At 37.4% G+C, this 21,359-nt stretch overlaps 1 protein-coding gene across 1 annotated transcript in view; it reads left to right on the top strand.

The window, feature by feature from the left end:
- The window catches only part of CPNE2 (copine 2), a 1,786,656-nt gene that overhangs the window by 1,698,907 nt on the left and 66,390 nt on the right, over positions 1 to 21,359 (top strand). Inside the window, exon 17 of the mRNA XM_044081406.1 lies at positions 15,701 to 15,937. Coding sequence (XP_043937341.1) covers positions 15,701 to 15,937 — 237 coding nt within the window. The remainder of the gene's footprint in view (positions 1 to 15,700; positions 15,938 to 21,359) is intronic.

Below are 21,359 nucleotides of genomic sequence, written 5' to 3'. Positions count from 1 at the left end.
GCATTCAACCCGTAATCTTTACTTCTAATTTCATGGTTTCAGAGAACACAAGCATACCTACTGACCACAAGGTAGGTAAGGGAATGGAGGAGAACTAATGAACTTTCCAGGTAATACAGATTAATCTCAAGTAGCTTTGAAATGGTTGTAAATTTTCAGAGATCCTTCCATATCGCAGTAGCAGGCAGTGGGATATTTCAGAGACTGTAAGGACTTGTGACAGTAGATGTAATGCCTCAGCAGTGTTTTTTTTTTTTTTAATATGCCATCAGGAAACATTTCCAGCACTGTGGTAACTAAAAATCTAAAGATCCTAAACATGTTCTGTCATCATAATGATGCAAAATGTTATGGTGATGATGTCAATGGTGCAAATAAATTTCTGTGCTGAACTTCTCTGCAGCAGTTACTTTTTATTTAATTAATTATTTGTTAACTGGGATAGAGAACTGATCCATGTGAACCATTTTCAGACTCAGCCTGGGAGAGATATACAGATGTCAGAAAAGAAAATACAAAATGAGAAAAGAAAATTTATATAAGATACGCATGTAAGAAAGAAGCAAAAAATCTAATTAAAAAAAAATCAGGCAGTATCCAGGGGTGCCCCCCCCCCCCCCCACCAAACCTACCTGAGTGCATGACATGACTAGAAGTTGTATTGTTAGCACTGTATATGCAGTATTTGCAGTATTTCCATATTACCACTGCAAGGGCACATTATTATTATAATTTATTTATTACATAGTAAAGTGATATGTTTAACAACTGATGACAAAAAACACAACACATTCCTAAATGCTGTTCCAAAGGCCTTCATGCTATAGAGTGCATGATTTGGTTGCTGTGATCACATTACCTTTAGGCAGGGTTACCTAACCCCCTTAGTTACAGACTGGTGTAATGTTTTGGAATGTAGTATTCGTATTCAATAAAAAAGTTGAAAGGGCATTTATACTTCCCAGAACTAGGCTCATCCCATTTCACTCAAGCCCATTCCGTTAAGATCGTGTTCCCTAATTTATTCTTGTTGAATTGGTTTATTCACTGAGATGCTGCTGTGTTAAATGGGACATTATGCATATTACTAAGATGATGCAATGTGATTTCTGCCCAGTGCTCTGAATGTCAAAGTGAAGAAATTCAATGAAGGGCAGGTAAATGGCAGGAGTAACTATGACTCTCTTAAGGTAGCCAAATGCCTTGGGATCTAATTAGTGACGCACATGAATGGATGAACAAGATTTCCACTATCTCTACCTAATATCTAGCAAAAACACAGCCAAGGGAATGGGCTTGGCAGAATCAGCGGGGGAAAGAAGACCCTGTTGAGCTTGCCTCTACTCTGGTAAAGATTGTTTTCTATAACCAGATAACTGTGGAGTAGAGATGGTGATCAGGTTTTCTCATGTTGGGACTTTGGAGTCAGTATACATACATATATATATATATATATATATATATATATATATATATATATATATATATATATATATATATATATATATATATATATATATATATATGTGTGTGTGTGTATCCCATTCAGAAGCTCAAGTTTTAAAAAAGTTGAATTTCATATGGTCAAGACCATATGATCAACTTTTTGGAAAGTTGAACTTCAAAAAAACAACAAAATTCTATGTTTTTGCAAGGGGTCAAGCCCCTCTGCATCCACCATGTGGGGGGCTATACCCCCACACCTCCTGCATATTATATATACTAACTCCAAGATCGTGCTACAGTAGGGAAAAGGGTAAATTCCCCAGTCCTGACTGTACCATGATCTCCATTCAAAAGCTTCAACATTTTGGAAAGTCGATCATATGGTCTTGACCACATGAGGTTTGACTTTCTGAAGAGTCGAGCTTCTGAATGGGACTCATATATATAGGTAGGAGGGGTGTTACAGAGTGTAGGAGGGCTCACCACTTGCTGAAAAGTTGTTTTAGTACTTTTTATGTATTGTGAGTTGCATTTTTTTCTTTGACTGGTTTGTTAACAGCAAGGACAAAAGTATAGTTGTTTTATACATTTGCAGTTGCTCCCCATCATTTTTGCTTATGTGTTCCATCCCAGTGCTGGTCTGAAGATTAAGAGAGCATGATAGATAATTGTGACTGCTTAAATGCTTGTAACCTACTAAAAGCACTACTGCAGGGTCAGAATGAGAGCTAAAGCACCAATCACACCCCCTAACTGCTTATGCCTAGAGCATTCTACAACTCTTGTTAGCTCTATAACTATTTGTACAATTTCAGCATTCCTACCCTATAGCTTACTCTTCTACTTATGTTCCTTTGTTGTGATGTTGTTACCATTCCTACAGCTGTAGATCCCACAAATAAAGAATACACACACACACACACACACACACACACACACACACACACACACACACACACACACACACACACACACACACATCTATACGGGAGTGGTGAAAATGATCTAAAACTTCCAAATACCAGCATCTTTGTAACACACTTTGGTCAACAAAGCAGATGGTTGACAGGTGAGAGAAATCAAAAACCTTTTAAGACAGTACAAAAATTGTGATTGATTTACTCATGATATCATTATTCAATCTTTCTTTAAAGAAATGGTCCACACAGGGTGAATGTCCTTGTTGAGTAATTTGAAGTAAGCTACCATAGCCTTCATATCTAGTTACACTATATCAAAGTAATGTAATTCAAACATTTTGAGTATTTAAGCCTTAGGTCCTTTTTCATGATTTCCTAGACATGTAGTACTATAGCAATAACCCACGCCTAGGTGTGGGTAATGCTGGATTTACCCACGGTTGGCGTGGTTTGGTCCCGAGGGCTTCGCCCTCGGGACCAAACAAAGACAACCGTGGGTAAATCCATCATTACCCACACCCAGAAGTGGGTTATTGCTATTATACAATGACATTATTTAAGAAAATAAATAATTACTTTTCTTAAATAGTGGCATTGTATAATGCCTCTTTGCTGCCCTTCCGCAGCTGTCTCGTGTTCCGCCGCAGTTGTGATGTAGTGCGCATGCCTCGCAGTACATCAGAGTTGGGCAAAAGCAACGGAGAACGCAAGATCTCCGTTGCTTTTACTCGCTATGTTAAATGGGTTTAACATAGCGAGACAGCTTTAAAATAAGCAACGGGGATCTCCGTTGCTTATTTTAAAGCTGTCTCGCTATGTTAAACTCATTTAACATAGCGAGACAGGTTAAAAACAAAAGCAACGGAGATCGCAAGATCTCCATTGCTTTACACTGTGTCGCTATGTTAAAGGAGTTTAACATAGCGAGACAGCTTTAAAAAAAGCAACGGAGATCTGCGTTGCTTTTTTTAAACCCGTGTCGCTATGTTAAACTCTTTTAACATAGCGAGACAGTGTTTTATACTAACGGAAAAAGTCCGGGCGACCGGACCTTTTTCCGTTAGTATATCGAGGGATTTACAACGGGCACGCTGGTTGGGCTGGCCAATCAGCGTGCACGTTTTAGAGGAGGCATTGTATAATAATGTTGTTGCAGCTATACAGCTGTTAAATGTCTTTTAAAAAGGCATTCTTTTATTAAAATTCTTGTTAAAATGGCATCTTTTTGTTGTCATTCTTACCAGTAAGCTACACCTTGAAACTCACCTGCATAACAGAGTATGAATCATACAACGTCTACAAACAAACATCGCCTGGTTTCAAATTTAAAAGTTAAAGTGGATTCCAAACCAAAGTCAAGTTGTTTAATTAGAGCAACACAAAAATACATTCAGGTATCACAATGAATGGCTTTGCATTGCACAAGTAGGACAAATGAGCATCTTTGGTTATGACATTGTCGGAGTTGTGATTATTAAGAGTGACAATATATTTTCAGTGCTTATCTCAGCTGGAGTCTACTTTTGACTTTAAAGTTTTCTTCACCAAGAGTGAACAGCTTGATGTATCCTGCTATGAGAAAGGCACAGTAGCCACGCATGTATCTGTACTTTGCTTTCTGTGGTTAGTTTAAATATAGAGCTTAACATTTGTAAAATTAAGCAGGAAAAAAAAGTAATCAAAAGCCTGCTGGTTGCAAAGAAGGTTCTTCTTGGCATGTTAGTGTTATTCACCAGGGCTTGAAACAGTAAACTAAAAATTACATTTGGCCACACAAGGAAAGAGTATGTTATATTCTTGCAAGCTATGGAAAATGTCTGTAGTTGTGCTTGCAGTCAGTTATTTAATCCACATGAACGGATGGAAAAATCATTATAATGTGTATTAATGGTACAATTATGTCACTGCCAGCCCATCTCTTAGTGGTTGGAAATGTTCTGAAATAAGTAGTTCTTTTAAAAAAAACATGGTCATTATATACTGCAGAAACTTCCACACTTGGCTCAGTGCAGTCTCATAAAAAATATAGAAATAAAGGAGCTTAGACTTCTCCCAAAAGGCACTGCTGAGAAACAGAAGAGCAGGTCCTTATTAAAGGCAAATGGAGTCACATTGAATGCACTGTGGCTGCCTGCTGTGTATGAGGAACTAGTGGAAGCATGCCTTATATATAGAAATGCTTTATATCATGTTGGCAGGGTAAGCAAATGATTCACTGACTGCTCACCACTGAAGAAACATGGTTTTCTTGCACCAGTCCGGTCATCCTGGAGGGCCATGCAGCAAGGCCCACTGCAAGGACTAGTATATCCCAAATGTATTGGCAACATCTTATGCACTATAAAACCTAATGGAACTGAAGCATATGATAAAAATGTTATCCTCCCATCCACAATGTACTCTTTGTGCGTAATTAGCTGCTCTAAATGGTCATCTTCATCTTTTTCTTCTTCATTCTTGGCCAGAGCAAAAATGGTGGAATATGTAAATTACATTAGAAGAAACAGGGTGGGGGTTAAAGCTGCATGATGGACAGATTCCATATGCCTGCATTTTTGATATTGTTCATAGGTTCATAGGTAAGTACTAGGCTAGCTGCTGTTGTCGGCCATTTTAAGCATAGCCAGTTTCCCTTTTTGTGCTTGAATTAACCTGTCCCATTTGGACAGATGTTGGCCTTACCCATCCCATGGTTCATAGTTATATATTACCCCTAGTGAGAATAAATGGGTCATACCATAGATAATTTAAAGAGGACTTGTGCCTCTGTTCATTAGTAATACAGGGAGCAGTCCTGGAGTATTTTTATAAATAGTACTGTGTTGCATTCTTTCCATACTTAACCTGTAGACATTGTGACTAATTTCATCAATGACTCTCACATTCATGTCTTGTGTATGCAGTCTGAATATCATTAACAATAAAACATTAACTCTTCAGATACAAATACTGATTGCATGTCATAAAAGTATAGAAGTATATCAAAAATTTTCTTCCTCACCCTACTCATTAGGCCAGGCCTTTAGAACATTACCACCCTCCCTCCCTAACTAACCCTCTCCCTTAGGCTAAAACCTAGTATTGTGGCAGCTCACTTTCACAGACATCTACTTGGTGTCTCCATCCCTAGTATTACTGAGAAATAGTGTCCCCCTACCTCACACACACACACACACACACACACACACACACACACACACACACACACACACACATACACACATTCACATATTCTATTAGTATAATGTACCAAAGACAAAAACATGACAAATTCAGGTTTTTCATCCTTATGGGCATGCACTATCATGTAAAAGCAGCAGCCTTTATAATTCCTCATTCAGTGAATGGAGGTTAGCTTCTGACATCAGCTACCAAAACTCCCATCTGATGGGAACAGCAAAGTATATTGGCATGAATTTCTTTTCTTTCCAACTTCTGTAGGACATAATTCAGTGTGTCTTCTACCTGCATCCATTCAGCCCATTCTTTCCAGGGTGAGGGGCCAACTTTCCCCAGGCAAGGAAAGAGCCCTATGTCCCAGTTGCTCCTGCATGGGAAGCCCTGTGAATGCACTCATTCCCTCAGCTGTGAGGTAGGCAGCAGGCTGGATTGTTGGTGCTGACGGATGGCCTATCATCCCCTAGAAGTGCACATCTCCTCCTTTTGGCACCCCTCTGAGCTCTGCTATATGCTGCCACCATGAAGAGAGTGCTTCTTCAGGCCAGTACTCCAGTCCATGTACTTTGCACAATGACAGCACAAGCTCCCTAGGCCCATGCTCCACAGATGGAATGCCCAGTGTCCCTGCTAGGTGTCACCTAATTGGAGAGCCAGAGCTGCTTCCCTCCCTCCAGGATGGGTAAGCCTCCAGTAGCCTCTCACTCCTATTCATCTCCAGCTGCTACTCGAACCCAGGTCGTCTGATACATAGTCAGAGTTTATCCCTCTGCTGCACAGATCTGGCTCAGGCATGAATTTCTTAATTGCCTTCTCTTACAAATGGGAAATATGGGTAGAAGTCTTGCTGTAATTCAAAAACTTATTTTTTCAAACTCAGAATATACTTAAAAAAATTCAGCAACTCCATTTCTACTTGAGGTTGGTCTGCTTGCCATTATGCTCAGTGGACAAACAGATAAAAACTGCCCTTTATCATATTAATTACACATCCATTGTAGTATCTGTTAATTCCAAACCTCAAGAAGCATTGAATTGCAGTCAGCACATATTAACAGTACATATTCTTGATATAGAAATAAATCTGTTCCTACTTAATTACAGTCTCCCTGGAATTGAATAAGAAACCATATTTTTCTCTTGGATTATTACTGTGATAAGCCTTACAGCACATCTATTAACTTATTTTTCAGTTAGTGCAGACATTCCCTGCTACTATAACATGTAATAAGCTCTGTATTTATTCTTAACAGTTTCTAAGTATCATACTCTTGTCAACATCTATTTCCTTTATTGATTAAGCAATATTAATTTATAATCTTTAAACAGAAAGCCTTGAATGCAGATTAACAATTCTTGCTATGAAAAGTATGGCTATATTTGGCACCTCACCTCAGCAGATTCTTGTTCAAACCACCCTCTCATAGAGGCATCTTGAAGTATATCCTGTCTAGATCATTCTCACTACACCTCTGAAACTCTTCAAGCTTATTTTCAGACACATGCATCTGTGAAAGTGATTAATTAACTTCGTTTATCACCAAGAAAATCTTGTTGTTTTCGCAAATATGAATGACTCAGCAGTTCTGCTATATGCATATATTTTCTGGGCTTACACTTCAAAATGGTATCATGTTTGTTATTGTAGTCAGTGTAGACACTGCCTTGTACAACTTATTGGATTATGGTCTGCTTCTTACAATTTATTAAATATTATTTATAATGGATTATGGTCTGCTTCTAGCAAAATCTCTGAACATGTAACCAACTGGTTTATTTTTCTTGCAGAATAAATGTACCACTTTGGTTCTGGCTGTTATCTACTTGCAATGTAGCTGACTTATTCACTTCAGAATACTTCATTTTAGGCACTCTTCTTACTAACTGGCTAAAAGTTTAAAAATTCTGGTGTTTCTCTATATTCCAGTACCTTTCACATGTTATTCTATTAATTTCCTTAAAGGGATATTATGACATATGATGAGGACAGCTGCCACTCAAGGTGGTGATAACTTCTCTGATTAGATACAAATCTGTGTATTTTAAAGATAAAAACTATCTTTCCATTTCACTCTGTAACTTTTAAATTTAAAGCTGGCAGCTTGACACTTACCCCTTTACACTGAAATCTTTGACAATTTAGCTGTTGCATAATGGCATTCTCAATTACTTTTAATGACGTTCACCAACGTATGACAGGTTTCAAGCATTAGATCATTCCAATGTCAACCTACTAAACTTTCGTAAATAAATGGAAAAATAAAATAAAACTCTTCAATGTCTGGTGCTAAGGGGTAAACTGCCAGAATTCATTTTAATTTTCACGTGACTTTAACTGATATCAAGAAGTCAATCAGTGTATTGATTTTTCACATTCTAAATCTTTACTTATATTTCTAGCTAAGTCTTTTAGTCATTTTCCTGACTGTCATGTGTGCATATAATTTGATCTTTGCCACACTCTCCGCAATGTCTGAGTTATAATGTATTTTGGTCATATTCTTTGTGTATGTGTCACTCCATGTTTCCCCAAAGGATGGCTCATTGGAAATCACTTACTCAGTTTTGTGAACTGAACACATTGGTTGCTTGAGACTTCTGTGTACTGTTTTGGGGATCTTCTCATATCACCAAGTCTGTAGCAGTTAATACTGATTTCCTCTGTCCAGGAGGGACATGGTTACCACCCCAGGAGTGAATTTGCAGTCACCCATCCACTGATCTAGATTGCTTCGGAAGGGGGTCAGTGAGGGGCTGTGTTTCACGTAAATTGGAAGCTTGTTCCAGAGAAGTGGCAGTCTCTGGGATATGTATCTATCTCTCCTGCATGACCTGTTCATGTTAGAGGCTAGGTTAAGCAGCATGACCTGTTCATGTTAGAGGATAGGTTAAGCAGAATGACCTGTTCATGTTAGAGGCTAGGTTAAGCAGCATGACCTGTTCATTTTAGAGGCTAGGTTAAGCAGCATGACCTGTTCATGTTAGAGGCTAGGTTAAACAGCATGACCTGTTCATGTTAGAGGCTAGGTTAAGCAGCATGACCTGTTCATGTTAGAGGCTAGGTTAAGCAGCATGACCTGTTCATGTCAGAGGCTAGGTTAAGCAGTGTGACCTGTTCATCATGTCAGAGGCTAGGTTAAGCAGCATGACCTGTTCATGTCAGAGGCTAGGTTAAGCAGCATTACCTGTTCATGTCAGAGGCTAGATTAAGCAGCATGACCTGTTCATGTTAGAGGCTAGGTTAAGCAGCATGACCTGTTCATGTCAGAGGCTAGGTTAAGCAGCATGAATTGTTCATGTTAGAGGCAAGGTTAAGCAGCATGACCTGTTCCTGTTACAGGCTAGGTTAAGCAGCATGACCTGTTCATGTTAGAGGCGAGGTTAAGCAGCATGACCTGTTCGTGTCAGAGGCTAGGTTAAGCAGCATGACCTGTTCATGTTAGAGGCTAGGATAAGCAGCATGACCTGTTCCTGTTACAGGCTAGGTTAAGCAGCATGACCTGTTCATGTCAGTGGCTAGGTTAAGCAGCATGACCTGTTCATGTTAGAGGCGAGGTTAAGCAGCATGACCTGTTCATGTTAGAGGCTAGGTTAAGCAGCATGAATTGTTCATGTTAGAGGCTAGGTTAAGCAACATGACCTGTTCATGTCAGAGGCTAGATTAAGGAGAATGACCTGTTCATGTCAGAGGCTAGGTTAAGCAGCATGACCTGCTCATGTTAGAGGCTATGTTAAGCAGCATGACCTGTTAATTTCAGAGGCTATGTTAAGCAGCATGACCTGTTCATGTTAGAGGCTAGGTTAAGCAGCATGACCTGTTCATGTTAGAGGCAAGGTTAAGATCCCTGCACCGAGTGATCCTCCTAAAATTTGATTTACGAATGTGTAGCATTTCCATCAAGCCCAGGTCAGATACTGCCCTGTAAGCCAGGCACAGATCACCCCTTAGCAACCTATAGGAGACAGAATACAGTAAGAGAGCTTTCAGTCTTTCCGTGTAAGACATGTTTTGTGTACCCTGTAATTTCTTGGTGAGAAACCTCTGTGGACTCTCCAGTTGTTGCAGGTGTCTGGTGAGGTACATGCAAAAGGGAGCATTGTACTCAATTATTGAGCTGATGAGGGCTGAGTATAATGGAATTATAATATGTTTAGATCTAGATGCAATGCCTTTACTAGTATGATGTATTAGTATTAATAATCTCTTATCCCCTGGCCAATCTATCACAACCAACCCCCAAGGCTGTGACCCAAAGAATCCCACACAAACAGCCAATGACTTTAATTCATTCTTCACTAATACTATCCAATCTCTTGCCAGTCACCTATCTCCTGACACCTCTAAGCTCCTCTTACCTACTCCAAGCCCACCTCCTTCCTTTCACTTACAACCGGTATCTACCTCCTATATCTTATCACTGCTCCAAAAACTCAAACCTACCACTCCTTCTGCAGACAAACTTCCTGCAGAATTCTTACAAATAGGTGCCAAAGCTATTGCCTATCCCATTTCTATTCTGATTAATAGATCCTTAAAGGAAGGTATTTCCCCTCTATATGGAAGATATCACACATCATCCCACTTCACAAAGGAGGTAAATCAAATGACTTCTCTAACTTTCGTCCCATAGCACTCCTATCACCTATAGCTAAAATCACAGAAAAATGTATCCATAAGCAAATTCTAAGCCACCTTCTGCATAACAACCTACTTGCAAACTGTCAACATGGATTTAGACCTTCCCACAGTACTACCACAGCCCTACTCTCCTTTACCAACTCTATCAACTATAACTGTAACAATAACAACCTATCATCCTCTATCTTTGTTGACTTATCTAAAGCTTTCGACATGGTAAACCATAAACTTCTTCTGCACATACTAAAATCTTTCTCACTTGATCCCCCTTCCTTAACTTGGTGTACATCTTACCTATAAAACTGTCAACAGGCAGTTCTCTGGAAAAATGCACTATCCAATCTACTCCCTACATCTCTAGGTGTGCCTCAAGGCTCTATCTTGGGCCCCCTTCTATTTTCCATCTTTATTAATGACCTCCAATTAGCTATCCCATATACCACCTGTATACAATATGCAGATGATTCTACTATTATCTGTACCACTAAATCACAAACTGAACTACACTATATCACTCAAAAGGCTTTTAACACTGTTGAACAATGGTTCTCTGATCGTTGTCTACTCCTTAACCCCAAGAAAACTAAATTACTCTTGTTCTCACCTACTCGTAGATCTGCCCCACTAAACTTTACTCTCTCTTCCATTGATTGCACTCTCATCTCTCCTGAAACAACAACTAAACTATTAGGCATAACCATTGACAATAATCTCAGCTTTGAAACTCACATCAATAGCACAATAAAATTAGTTAATAAAAATCGGATCCCTGTATAGAATCAAACCCTTCCTTTCACCTGAAGCAAGGACCACCTTAGCCAGATCACACCTTATCTCTACACTACTATATGCCTCCCCCATATACACTAATCTCTCCAAAAACAACCTTAAGAAACTAGGAACTTCCTACCACAATATTGCTCGATTTGCAACTGGATCCTCATTTAAAACCCATCACTGCCTAAACCTAAGAAAACTAGGCTGGTTGGAACTTCAGAACCAACTCACACTTCAGCAGCTCTTAATAGCTCACAAAATCCTTTACCAACCAACTAAAACACCTGTACTCTCTAGCCTCATTTCACCTTACAATAACCTGAAACATCTATGTTCTTCCAACAAACTAATGATTAATACAACCAAACCTAATAACTTTGCAGGAGATTGTCTTTTTTCCAACTCAGTCGGCAAAATGTGGAACAAATTACCCTCTGTAATCCTGTCTTTGTCCTCCCTTCCACTTTTCAAAAAGCAGCTGAAAACTCACCTCAATAATCACTGGCTTTGCTCCTGCACCAACCCAGATTAACTTCCTTTTTCACCTCCCTGTCCTCTCTACCTCCTAAATTCCTGCAATCTCTGCTTCCTATAGCCTTGTTAGCTCTCCCTTAATGACATGCACACAGTCTGATGTAATACTCAAAAAAAAAAAAAAAAAAATCGATGTTTTCTTTCTTAACACATTTGCCTATTTTACTCTGTATTTACCATGACTTTATATGTAATATGGGTATTAATTAGCCCTCTTTTTACGCATTACTATTTGTATTGTCTATCTTCATATAATGTGTTTAATTACTGGAGCTTTTCTCCCCGGGCCTCTACTGAAAATGGACATATATCCAGCTAGACTAGCCCGGTCAACAAATGTAAAATAAAAAATAAAATAAAATAAAAAAAAAAATGTGCCACATAGAAGGATGTCCTTACTACTGTGGATACATATTGGTTAAAGATCAGATTGATATCAACCTGATTACCCAGATCATGTACTTCTGGGTCATACTTAGAGGTGCTGTCTATAACGTAGTTAGCAGGGTGTCAGCTGTCCCCAAGGGAATAATAATGCATTTTTTTTGCATTTAGCTTTAATCTGTGGCTTTGGCAGCAATCATTTGTCTGTGTTAACCCTGTCCTCAGTATATTAGCATTGCTGGGCGACTCAATGATTGTTCAACATTTGTAGTCATCGGTGAATTTAGTCAGCCACTGGTATCTTTATTATCCCAAGACAGTAAAGACCCATCAGGTCCACCTTCATAGGCTCATAGGACAATACTAGGCTTTTGGCCCAGAGGCCCTTATAAGCCTAGACAAAAATTTCTAGTCATTCATAATACAGCTGCATAACTGTTAAATGTAGCAACCCATTTTCTCCACACTGACACGAAATGTTTTGATTATCACCATCTATAACAAATGTAGAAAGTGTAGCATCACTAATAACATGAAAAAAACCGTAGGAACCAATCCAATGACCACTCTCGGACACAATCAACTTAGCGCTTTCATCCACTTTAATGACGTGAACTTTATCAGAAACACCAAACAATTACCTACCCCTTCATTAAATACTTAATTACAGGAAATGATGTAACTGCTATAATAATGTACTTAAATGATATTCTGTAATGAAACACAATATTAAAAATGTCTACACAAAAATGCAAAAGTGAAAAATAAAAATTACATAGTAAAACTTGTGTTTCAAAAAGTATGTTTAAACTAAACAGAACTTATGATACCATTCTACATTACCTATACATGAGAAAACACTTTATATTAATAACTTCATTCAGACTCGGTAATGTGTCGGCTCCAAATAGAAGCTGCCAAAATGCTTCCTTTTGTTCCAGTTTGTTGTTGGTATCCCCAACAAATATTCCTTTCTGTACACTGTCTAAAACAAAAAATTCAAACTTCTTAAAATTTGTACAGGACAGTGCATGTCTGGACAATGAATAGTTTTTGTCTTTTTTCTTTATTGCCAAGACATGCTCATATATCCTGCATTTTAAATTCTTTTAGTCTTTCCAATATAATCATTTTTACATGTGGAACAAGTAGCTATGTAAACTATACTTTCACTATTGCAACTGAAATACTTGTTGGCCCAAAAAGTCTGTCCCAAATGTTCCACTGTGATGAAGGATGAATTGCTGATCAACCTGCATTGTTTGCAGTTCATACATGCAAACGTTCCTTTTTTCATGGAACACGTCCTTGTATTATCCTTTTCCACTATCTTGGGTGATTCTAACATCTGCGTAATGTTTGTAACCTTCTTACATGTGAACTTTGGTAACAAACCCAAAGCTAAAGACAAATCTTTGTTCCCAAGAATAATTCTCCAGTTCTTCTCAATAACCTCTTTAATAAACCGCATTTCCTTTACAATAGGCAAAGGAAAAGCCGTTTGAAATTCTTGAGTGTTCTGATTACCATTTTTACTTAAACTTACCGGGGGTCCCACCACTATATCACTAGAAGTCAGAATTGGTTTAGCTACCCCATCTCTCAGGTTCGAAATCTCATTTTCTATTACCTGTAACCATCCTAAATCAAATCGTAGGAACCAATCCAATGACCACTCTCGGACACAATCAACTCTCAGGTTACATCCTAGTTTCAGTAAGGTTGAATTATATTTTAGATATATAGATGATTTGTTTTTTCTGTGGTCAGGGGATTATTTAGAATTTGTAGACTTGGTCACAGATCTTAACAATACTACAGATTTTTTATTTTTTAAAATAGGAGGATTTGGCAAAGACATCAATTTTTTGGATTTGGCTTTAAGCATAGACTACACTACTAGACGATTTAGTTGTAGAATATACAGGAAGTCCTGTTTTGCTAATCACTATTTACACAAGGACAGTTTGCACCCAGGTCATATGAAAAAGGGAGTCATCAAGGGGCAAATGATTAGATTGAGCAGACTTACTTCTGAAGACAATATCTTTTTGGATGAACTGTCTTTTCTTAGACAGTTGTTCATCCAAAGGGGTTATGATTTAGGATGGTTACAGGTAATAGAAAATGAGATTTCGAACCTGAGAGATGGGGTAGCTAAACCAATTCTGACTTCTAGTGATATAGTGGTGGGACCCCCGGTAAGTTTAAGTAAAAATGGTAATCAGAACACTCAAGAATTTCAAACGGCTTTTCCTTTGCCTATTGTAAAGGAAATGCGGTTTATTAAAGAGGTTATTGAGAAGAACTGGAGAATTATTCTTGGGAACAAAGATTTGTCTTTAGCTTTGGGTTTGTTACCAAAGTTCACATGTAAGAAGGTTACAAACATTACGCAGATGTTAGAATCACCCAAGATAGTGGAAAAGGATAATACAAGGACGTGTTCCATGAAAAAAGGAACTTTTGCATGTATGAACTGCAAACAATGCAGGTTCATCAGCAATTCATCCTTCATCACAGTGGAACATTTGGGACAGACTTTTTGGGCCAACAAGTATTTCAGTTGCAATAGTGAAAGTATAGTTTACATAGCTACTTGTTCCACATGTAAAAATGATTATATTGGAAAGACTAAAAGAATTTAAAATGCAGGATATATGAGCATGTCTTGGCAATAAAGAAAAAAGGCAAAAACAATTCATTGTCCAGACATGCACTGTCCTGTACAAATTTTAAGAAGTTTGAATTTTTTGTTTTAGACAGTGTACAGAAAGGAATATTTGTTGGGGATACCAACAACAAACTGGAACAAAAGGAAGCATTTTGGCAGCTTCTATTTGGAGCCGACACATTACCGAGTCTGAATGAAGTTATTAATATAAAGTGTTTTCTCATGTATAGGTAATGTAGAATGGTATCATAAGTTCTGTTTAGTTTAAACATACTTTTTTAAAACACAAGTTTTACTATGTAATTTTTATTTTTCACTTTTGCATTTTTGTGTAGACATTTTTAATGTTGTGTTTCATTACAGAATATCATTTAAGTACATTATTATAGCAGTTACATCATTTCCTGTAATTAAGTATTTAATGAAGGAGTAGGTAGTTGTTTGGTGTTTCTGATGAAGTTCACGTCATTAAAGTGGATGAAAGCGTTAAGTTGATTGTGTCCAAGAGTGGTCATTGGATTGGTTCCTACCTTTTTTTCCAGTTTTTTCGTTCAGTGGAGTGGATTTACAGTTTATCACTAATAACATCTTCCACATAGTCTGTGTGCTTTACATTTTCACTTAAGTTGCCCAGTAATCCTCTGATATGTCTGATATTTACTTGTGGAACCTCTAATATCAGACTTTGATAATAATACCCTTGAAATTAATTAATCTTTGCTGTTTCTCCTTTACTTAAGTACTTCTTTTTTTTTTGACTGCTGTAGTTGGAAAAAAATTAAGTCAACACTTCTGAAAATAACAAAATTAAGCCTTTCTAGCAATACATGCTCCCTTTTAATGAGCAAACATTTTTGTAATTGATAATTTTCTTACTGTCAGGTTTGAGGCCTTGAGGTACATATCACTGCATTTCATTAGATTTATGAATAGTTTGAGAATAAGTCAATGTTTTCTTAGAACTATTGTATCACGTTCATTCTTTTATTCTCTTTACCTTACATTACTACCTAACTCAGGTGACAGTGTAATACGTAAATAAATAAATAAATAAATGCATAAATAATGTTTCTTAATTTACTGCATTCAAAACAGCAAAAATGCAAGTTAACGTTGTAAATATTAATGCTCTTTTCCTTTCCTCCCCAGCAATATTTCATTCTCCTGATAATAACAGATGGTGTCATAAGTGATATGGATGAGACCAGACATGCCATTGTACAAGCCTCTAAGTTACCGATGTCCATAATTATTGTGGGGGTAGGAAATGCAGATTTTGCAGCCATGGAGTTCTTAGATGGAGACAACAGTGCACTACGGTCCTACACTGGTGAAGAGGCAATGCGGGACATTGTACAGTTTGTGCCATTCCGTGAGTTCCGGAATGTAAGTGTATGTAAAGCCTCTTTTCATTATTTACAGCTGTGTCACTTCGATCATCAGCTGCGTTGGCTTCAGTCTGCTACTGCGCCTTTGCTGCTACATTTCTGTATTTTATGACATATAAAAAAGAGCCACCTGTCTAAAACGCAGTATAGCAGTTTGTATTGGGATGAACAAAACAGGATGACTTTATCGTTGTTCTTTAAGACTCAGTAAGTGCCATCCATCCAACGCCTGTTGATTCTCCATACTTCCACAATGAAGCACTGCTGGAAACAAAAATAATTTCCACTCTGTTTGCAGGAAGAATATATTTACATTTTTTTTTTTAGTTGTTAATGGATTTGCAGAGTAATCAGTGTTGATTATTTAACATACATTATAAGCTAGAATACATGCCAGAGCAAAACAAGTCTTGTGAAAGAACACTGTTGGCAATGGTTTTGTCAGTTTTTTTCAGGTGCCCATGTAGAGAAGCCAACTTTTATTCCATACATCAAGCACCTGCTAAAAGTGTACATTTGAAGAATTTGAGTTACTGGAGAAGAAATAAATAGTACAGAAAAAAATAAATAAGAATAATAACTACCAATATAATATTAAAAAACTTTATTAAATGGAAACATAAAAAGGTACCTCAGCAGCCTTCAAGGGGATTAAACATACATGCAAAAACTAAATTTCAAGTAGGGAAAATAAAAGAGTGCAGTTAGTGGCCACAGCACAAATTTCTGAGGCCTTACTTTTTGGGAGTAGTTTTTAAGAAACAGTGAGGTTTTTTAAAGTAATATCACAGAGCACAACCGAAAAATGAAGTACAGGTAAGATGTTTAGATAACCAACTGCAGTTGCCACTTTTCTCTATGCAGGTATTAACCATCCCTCCATCTTATAGATGTTATCATCTAAGGGCAACTTTTGAGGCCCTTTTGAAATACTTAGTTTGATTCTAATTTTGATTTGTTACAGATAGATGTCACATGTCAACTTTTAAAATATGACTCTGAGTTACTTCCTGGCAGTCCTGTGTTTTTTTAATAAAAAAGCCAGAACTACAGGAGAGATCCAGTCAAGGTATTTTCCATTAGTGGCTCTTTCCCTTATATGGGTTGTAGTGTTTATAGAATTGTCCACAAGGAAACTGAAATTTACATAAATAAAAAGCCTTTCAGAATAAACAGGCATTTCACTTGCGCCATTTTTTTTCATAATTTATGAGATTTTCACTAACTGCGAAGTTAAAAAATGTGGTATATTGGCCAAACCATACATGTAGTGAAATCATTAATACAGAAACATCTTTGTGATATCAGGAATTTGAATTTACTGAGTTCTTTAACTGTGCATGCATCTCCATTTCTTGAACGTAATGCCGATACTTTCATGTTTTGTGCTTTGACTGCTCTTTATACAATCTAAGGTGGAGATAGGGAGTATTTACTTAGTAGGATGGAGGCACTGAAAATTTTTACATTTAATACTCTGTATCCTATAGTGTTAAATATAGATTGAATTTGGAGCTTTATGGTTGATTTGATACTTTGTAACACCTTATTGTTGCAATTCTCTTTGAAAACAATAATTGTCAATTAATCATATGTTTTCCTATGTCCTTGATTGGCTCATTCATCCAGTCATGTGTTTGTTTGTTTAGTGACTGATTGGTTGATTTATTGATTGATGCTTCTTTCTTTCTTTCTTTACTCTGCAATAACATACCAACACCAATGTTATTACAGGGATCATGGTGGTGTATACACACTCCTCAATGCAATTACAGCATCAACATTACTATAGGACCAGGGGGTGGGAGGAATGCTTTAATTGCCATGATGGCACCAATATTACAATAGGGATCAGTGGGTGGAATGATACACTTGACACCAGGGATTACTCCATAAAGTGTTGTAAGGCACAGACACTCTAAACAGACCAGTATAGTACGGATGGGTGGAACCACCAGACACACTGTAAAGTGCCATAATGGCACCAGTAGTAGTACAGGGTTTGGGGTGGTAGGGGAACTAGTGGACACAGCACACACTTCATTAGCATGATGGTGGGGGGAATAATCAGGGGTGACTTTTTAAAATGCTGTACACTTCATGCTAGGAACTTTAATGAATTCCCAGCTATGTCTCCTAATGGAAGGAATTACTGATGAGTGAATGATTCTCCAAGAAGGATTTGGTAACTTGCTCCTCAGATGATTTAATTTTACTTATCTATTGTGCACCCCCATGCTCATCTGATCTTCTGAAAATACTACCACCAATGGGGACAAAAATATATATATCATTTTAAATAACCTCCACCTCATTTGCATTATGTAACTAATACCAGAATATCCATAGCCTGAAGGAAACAGTAGTTTATTTGATGAGGCAATGTCTGCAAAGGTACAGCCTCTTCCAGCGCAAGCAGAATGCTTAGAAAAAGTACACCCATCAAGGTAGGCTTCATGCAGCTAATCCTACACCAGCCTTATAAATGCTAAAAACTAAAAGCAAAATGTTAACATTCTGTATCCTGCCAAATATGTAGGCCTTGGGGCAGATTTGACAATCTGTCTATAAACAAGGTTGGTACCCCTAGCAGCACTGCTATTTAAAAAAGTTGCAGTGTATATTAAAAGGGCAAGACATGAAGGATACTAAACTCACAAAATAGCTTTTCATAAGACATCTCCAACTACCTTTCCCCCTTCAGTTTGCTCATGAAACTGCAGCAGGTGTAGGCAGAGTCCCTCATACTTTGTGACTTATATATTTTTTAAGATACATAAGTATCCCTGTGTAGCGGTTAAACCACTGCTGTTATAACAACACTCTCAAATCCATCCATTCACTTCATCTTCCTAGAGCTCTGACCACATTTGTGTTTCTGGCCCTGCCCATTTCAACAGTAAAATCTGTGCCTACCTGATCCTTTACTCAATTTCAAGGCCAAAGAACAGCACTAACATCACATCACTTTAAAGAGAAAAAAGGAACATTAAGAAGAATCTTTGTCTGCATATAAAGGCTTTGTAACTTATCTTGGTCATCATTAAAGACAAGACTGCATTATCTGTGCTCATTTACTAAATGCAAAGAAATATTTACATGAATACAGAAATACAATAAGTACCTGCATACATAAATAAATCCATTAATATGAATCGGATATTATTTAGCCTTTACTTAACTATCATTTTTATATAGTGTGTGTGTGTGTGTGTGTGTGTGTGTGTGTGTGTGTGTGTGTGTGTGTGTGTGTGTGTGTGTGTGTCCATCAAAGTAGACAAAGAAAGCCTTACTGAATAGAATCCATTGAGCAATCAAGTCCTGTTCATTTAAACTACAAGGTGTTTTTGCAGTATGGTGAAAACAACATTATGTCCCTCTTCAATGCCTGCAGAAAGGGTAAAACTGAAGCAGAGAACTCCCGTCTTTAAAATAAAAATAAAGTATTTCAAAAGCACTTATCACAGAACAAAAGGCCAATTGAAAATAAAAACAGAACTTTTTTTATCGCTTGACTCAAATCTGCAAACTTTGTTAAGATTTTTATTAGTTGTACTTTCTACAAGTAAGGTCTGTTAATGTCTAAGTACTTTCCAAGTATTTTAAACACATTCAGGCAGCTCATATTTGTTGAACTTTAACTAATAGTAAATGTCAATAGGAACTTTTTTCATCCAGATATGTATTCCCAACTTAATTTGATGTACCAGACTGCTGGGTCACTATGCATTTACACACTGCAACTTAAATGCAATTGTTGTAATAATTCTGTTTTAAGGCTGAACACAGTAATGAGAACTGCTGGAATTGAATGCAACCTTGAACAGAAGCCTCAGAAGCATGGCTTCTTCTCTCACCCAGCTCTGCATCCCAAAGAACTTCTCTGATCTGCAGGATGCACAAGAGATATTGGGTTACATTGTATCCAGTAAGGTTACATGACACCATATATTGTATTCATTATTTGTGTCAAATATACCTTGGAAAGCAGTGAATACAAAGTAACAGCTTTTCTGTGGGGCAGCACACTTGGATACATGAACCTGAGCTCTCCGACATGTTTTAGTGAATACATACTTAATCTTTGATGTCTAAGGGAAGTACTAATAGTAGAAGGTGGGTTCAAAGAAATGTATACCATGTAATCCTACATCTACATTATGTTCTTCTGCAGTAGCCATCGACCTACTTAAATTCTTCTACCATAAGCAATTTGTGATCCTTGTTACTAAGATTTATCTAGATTCATTCAGGTGCTGGCATACAGCCACGATGTGACAGTGATGACACAGTTGTTAATATGTGTTAGGTTTCACAGTACACAGTTCAAGATTCATGAAATAAAGCAAGCCACCACAGAAAGCTACATAAGCAAAGATGATAAGGAAAGTAAAGGTGAAAGGAGATAGGCTCCATTTTTGTCAAGAGGCAGTTCACTGGCAAGCCATTTTCAGTGAAGGTTACAGGCATCTGTTTTTACATTTCATTGCAGTTTCTTTCTAATTTGTGTTCTTATTTATTTGTGCATAATACATTACAATTAACTTCTTGCTGATTTCTTGTAGGTCTGAGCATTTATTAAAAGGGACAAGTGAGCTGTTTGCTGAAAATTGTTTTTCTGACTGAAGTATTCATGACTTTTATCACCGTTCACTGTTAACAATGGTGAATGCTTTATGTGCTTGTCCTCAGGGTTCATGCCTCCAGCCACTAATCCTTTGATGCTGTTTGTTCCCCTGTAGACTGTAATGTTACACTGTTATGCCTGAATGTAGCTAGGAAGCAGTAGTAAGGCTTGCCAGAATACATCAGTATATACATGTTTATGTACCAGATAAAAAATAACCAATTTAGCAGTCAATTCTGCTCTAAACAGAAAAAGAAACACAAATCCAGCTCTTAACACTGTCTACTGCTACTTTTATTGCAAACTATAACCACTCATTAACTTTTTTTAAAATTAAGTGTGTCTAATAGCCTGATTGCATTATTTTAATGACAACAAGGACCTTGTAAGTAGACATCCATTGAAACATTTTGTAATAACATAGTAACTCAAAACATTATTTGTTCATGTGATCATTCACCTCTTCATGTAAAATACATTAAAATTCCCCTACTGTCATAACTACATTTTCTCTTAGAAAGTAAAACTTAGAATGGTGACGCTCACTGTTACAGTGTTAAAACATTTTTGCAGGCATGCTTCAGCCCCTGTTGAGGAGATCGTGCCCCCCATAATCCCTATAACTATATTTATTTTGAGGCCACAGCACCTGGAAATAGAGGAATCACTTTAAGGTACTATACTCTTGTTTTCAGCATATATCACCAATGATGGCTCTAATAGTCTTCTAATTCTAAGGATCACAAGAAAAGGAAGTCAGGCTAAGCATAAGGCTAAGTGCTGCTCATATATG

Source organism: Protopterus annectens, chromosome 8.part0 (assembly GCF_019279795.1).
Source record: "Protopterus annectens isolate FY-2018-M chromosome 8.part0, PAN1.0, whole genome shotgun sequence".
NCBI classification, from domain to species: Eukaryota; Metazoa; Chordata; order Ceratodontiformes; family Protopteridae; genus Protopterus; species Protopterus annectens.
The sequence above is the reverse complement of the archived record's forward strand: the minus strand, read 5'-3'. Positions and strand labels throughout refer to the sequence as shown.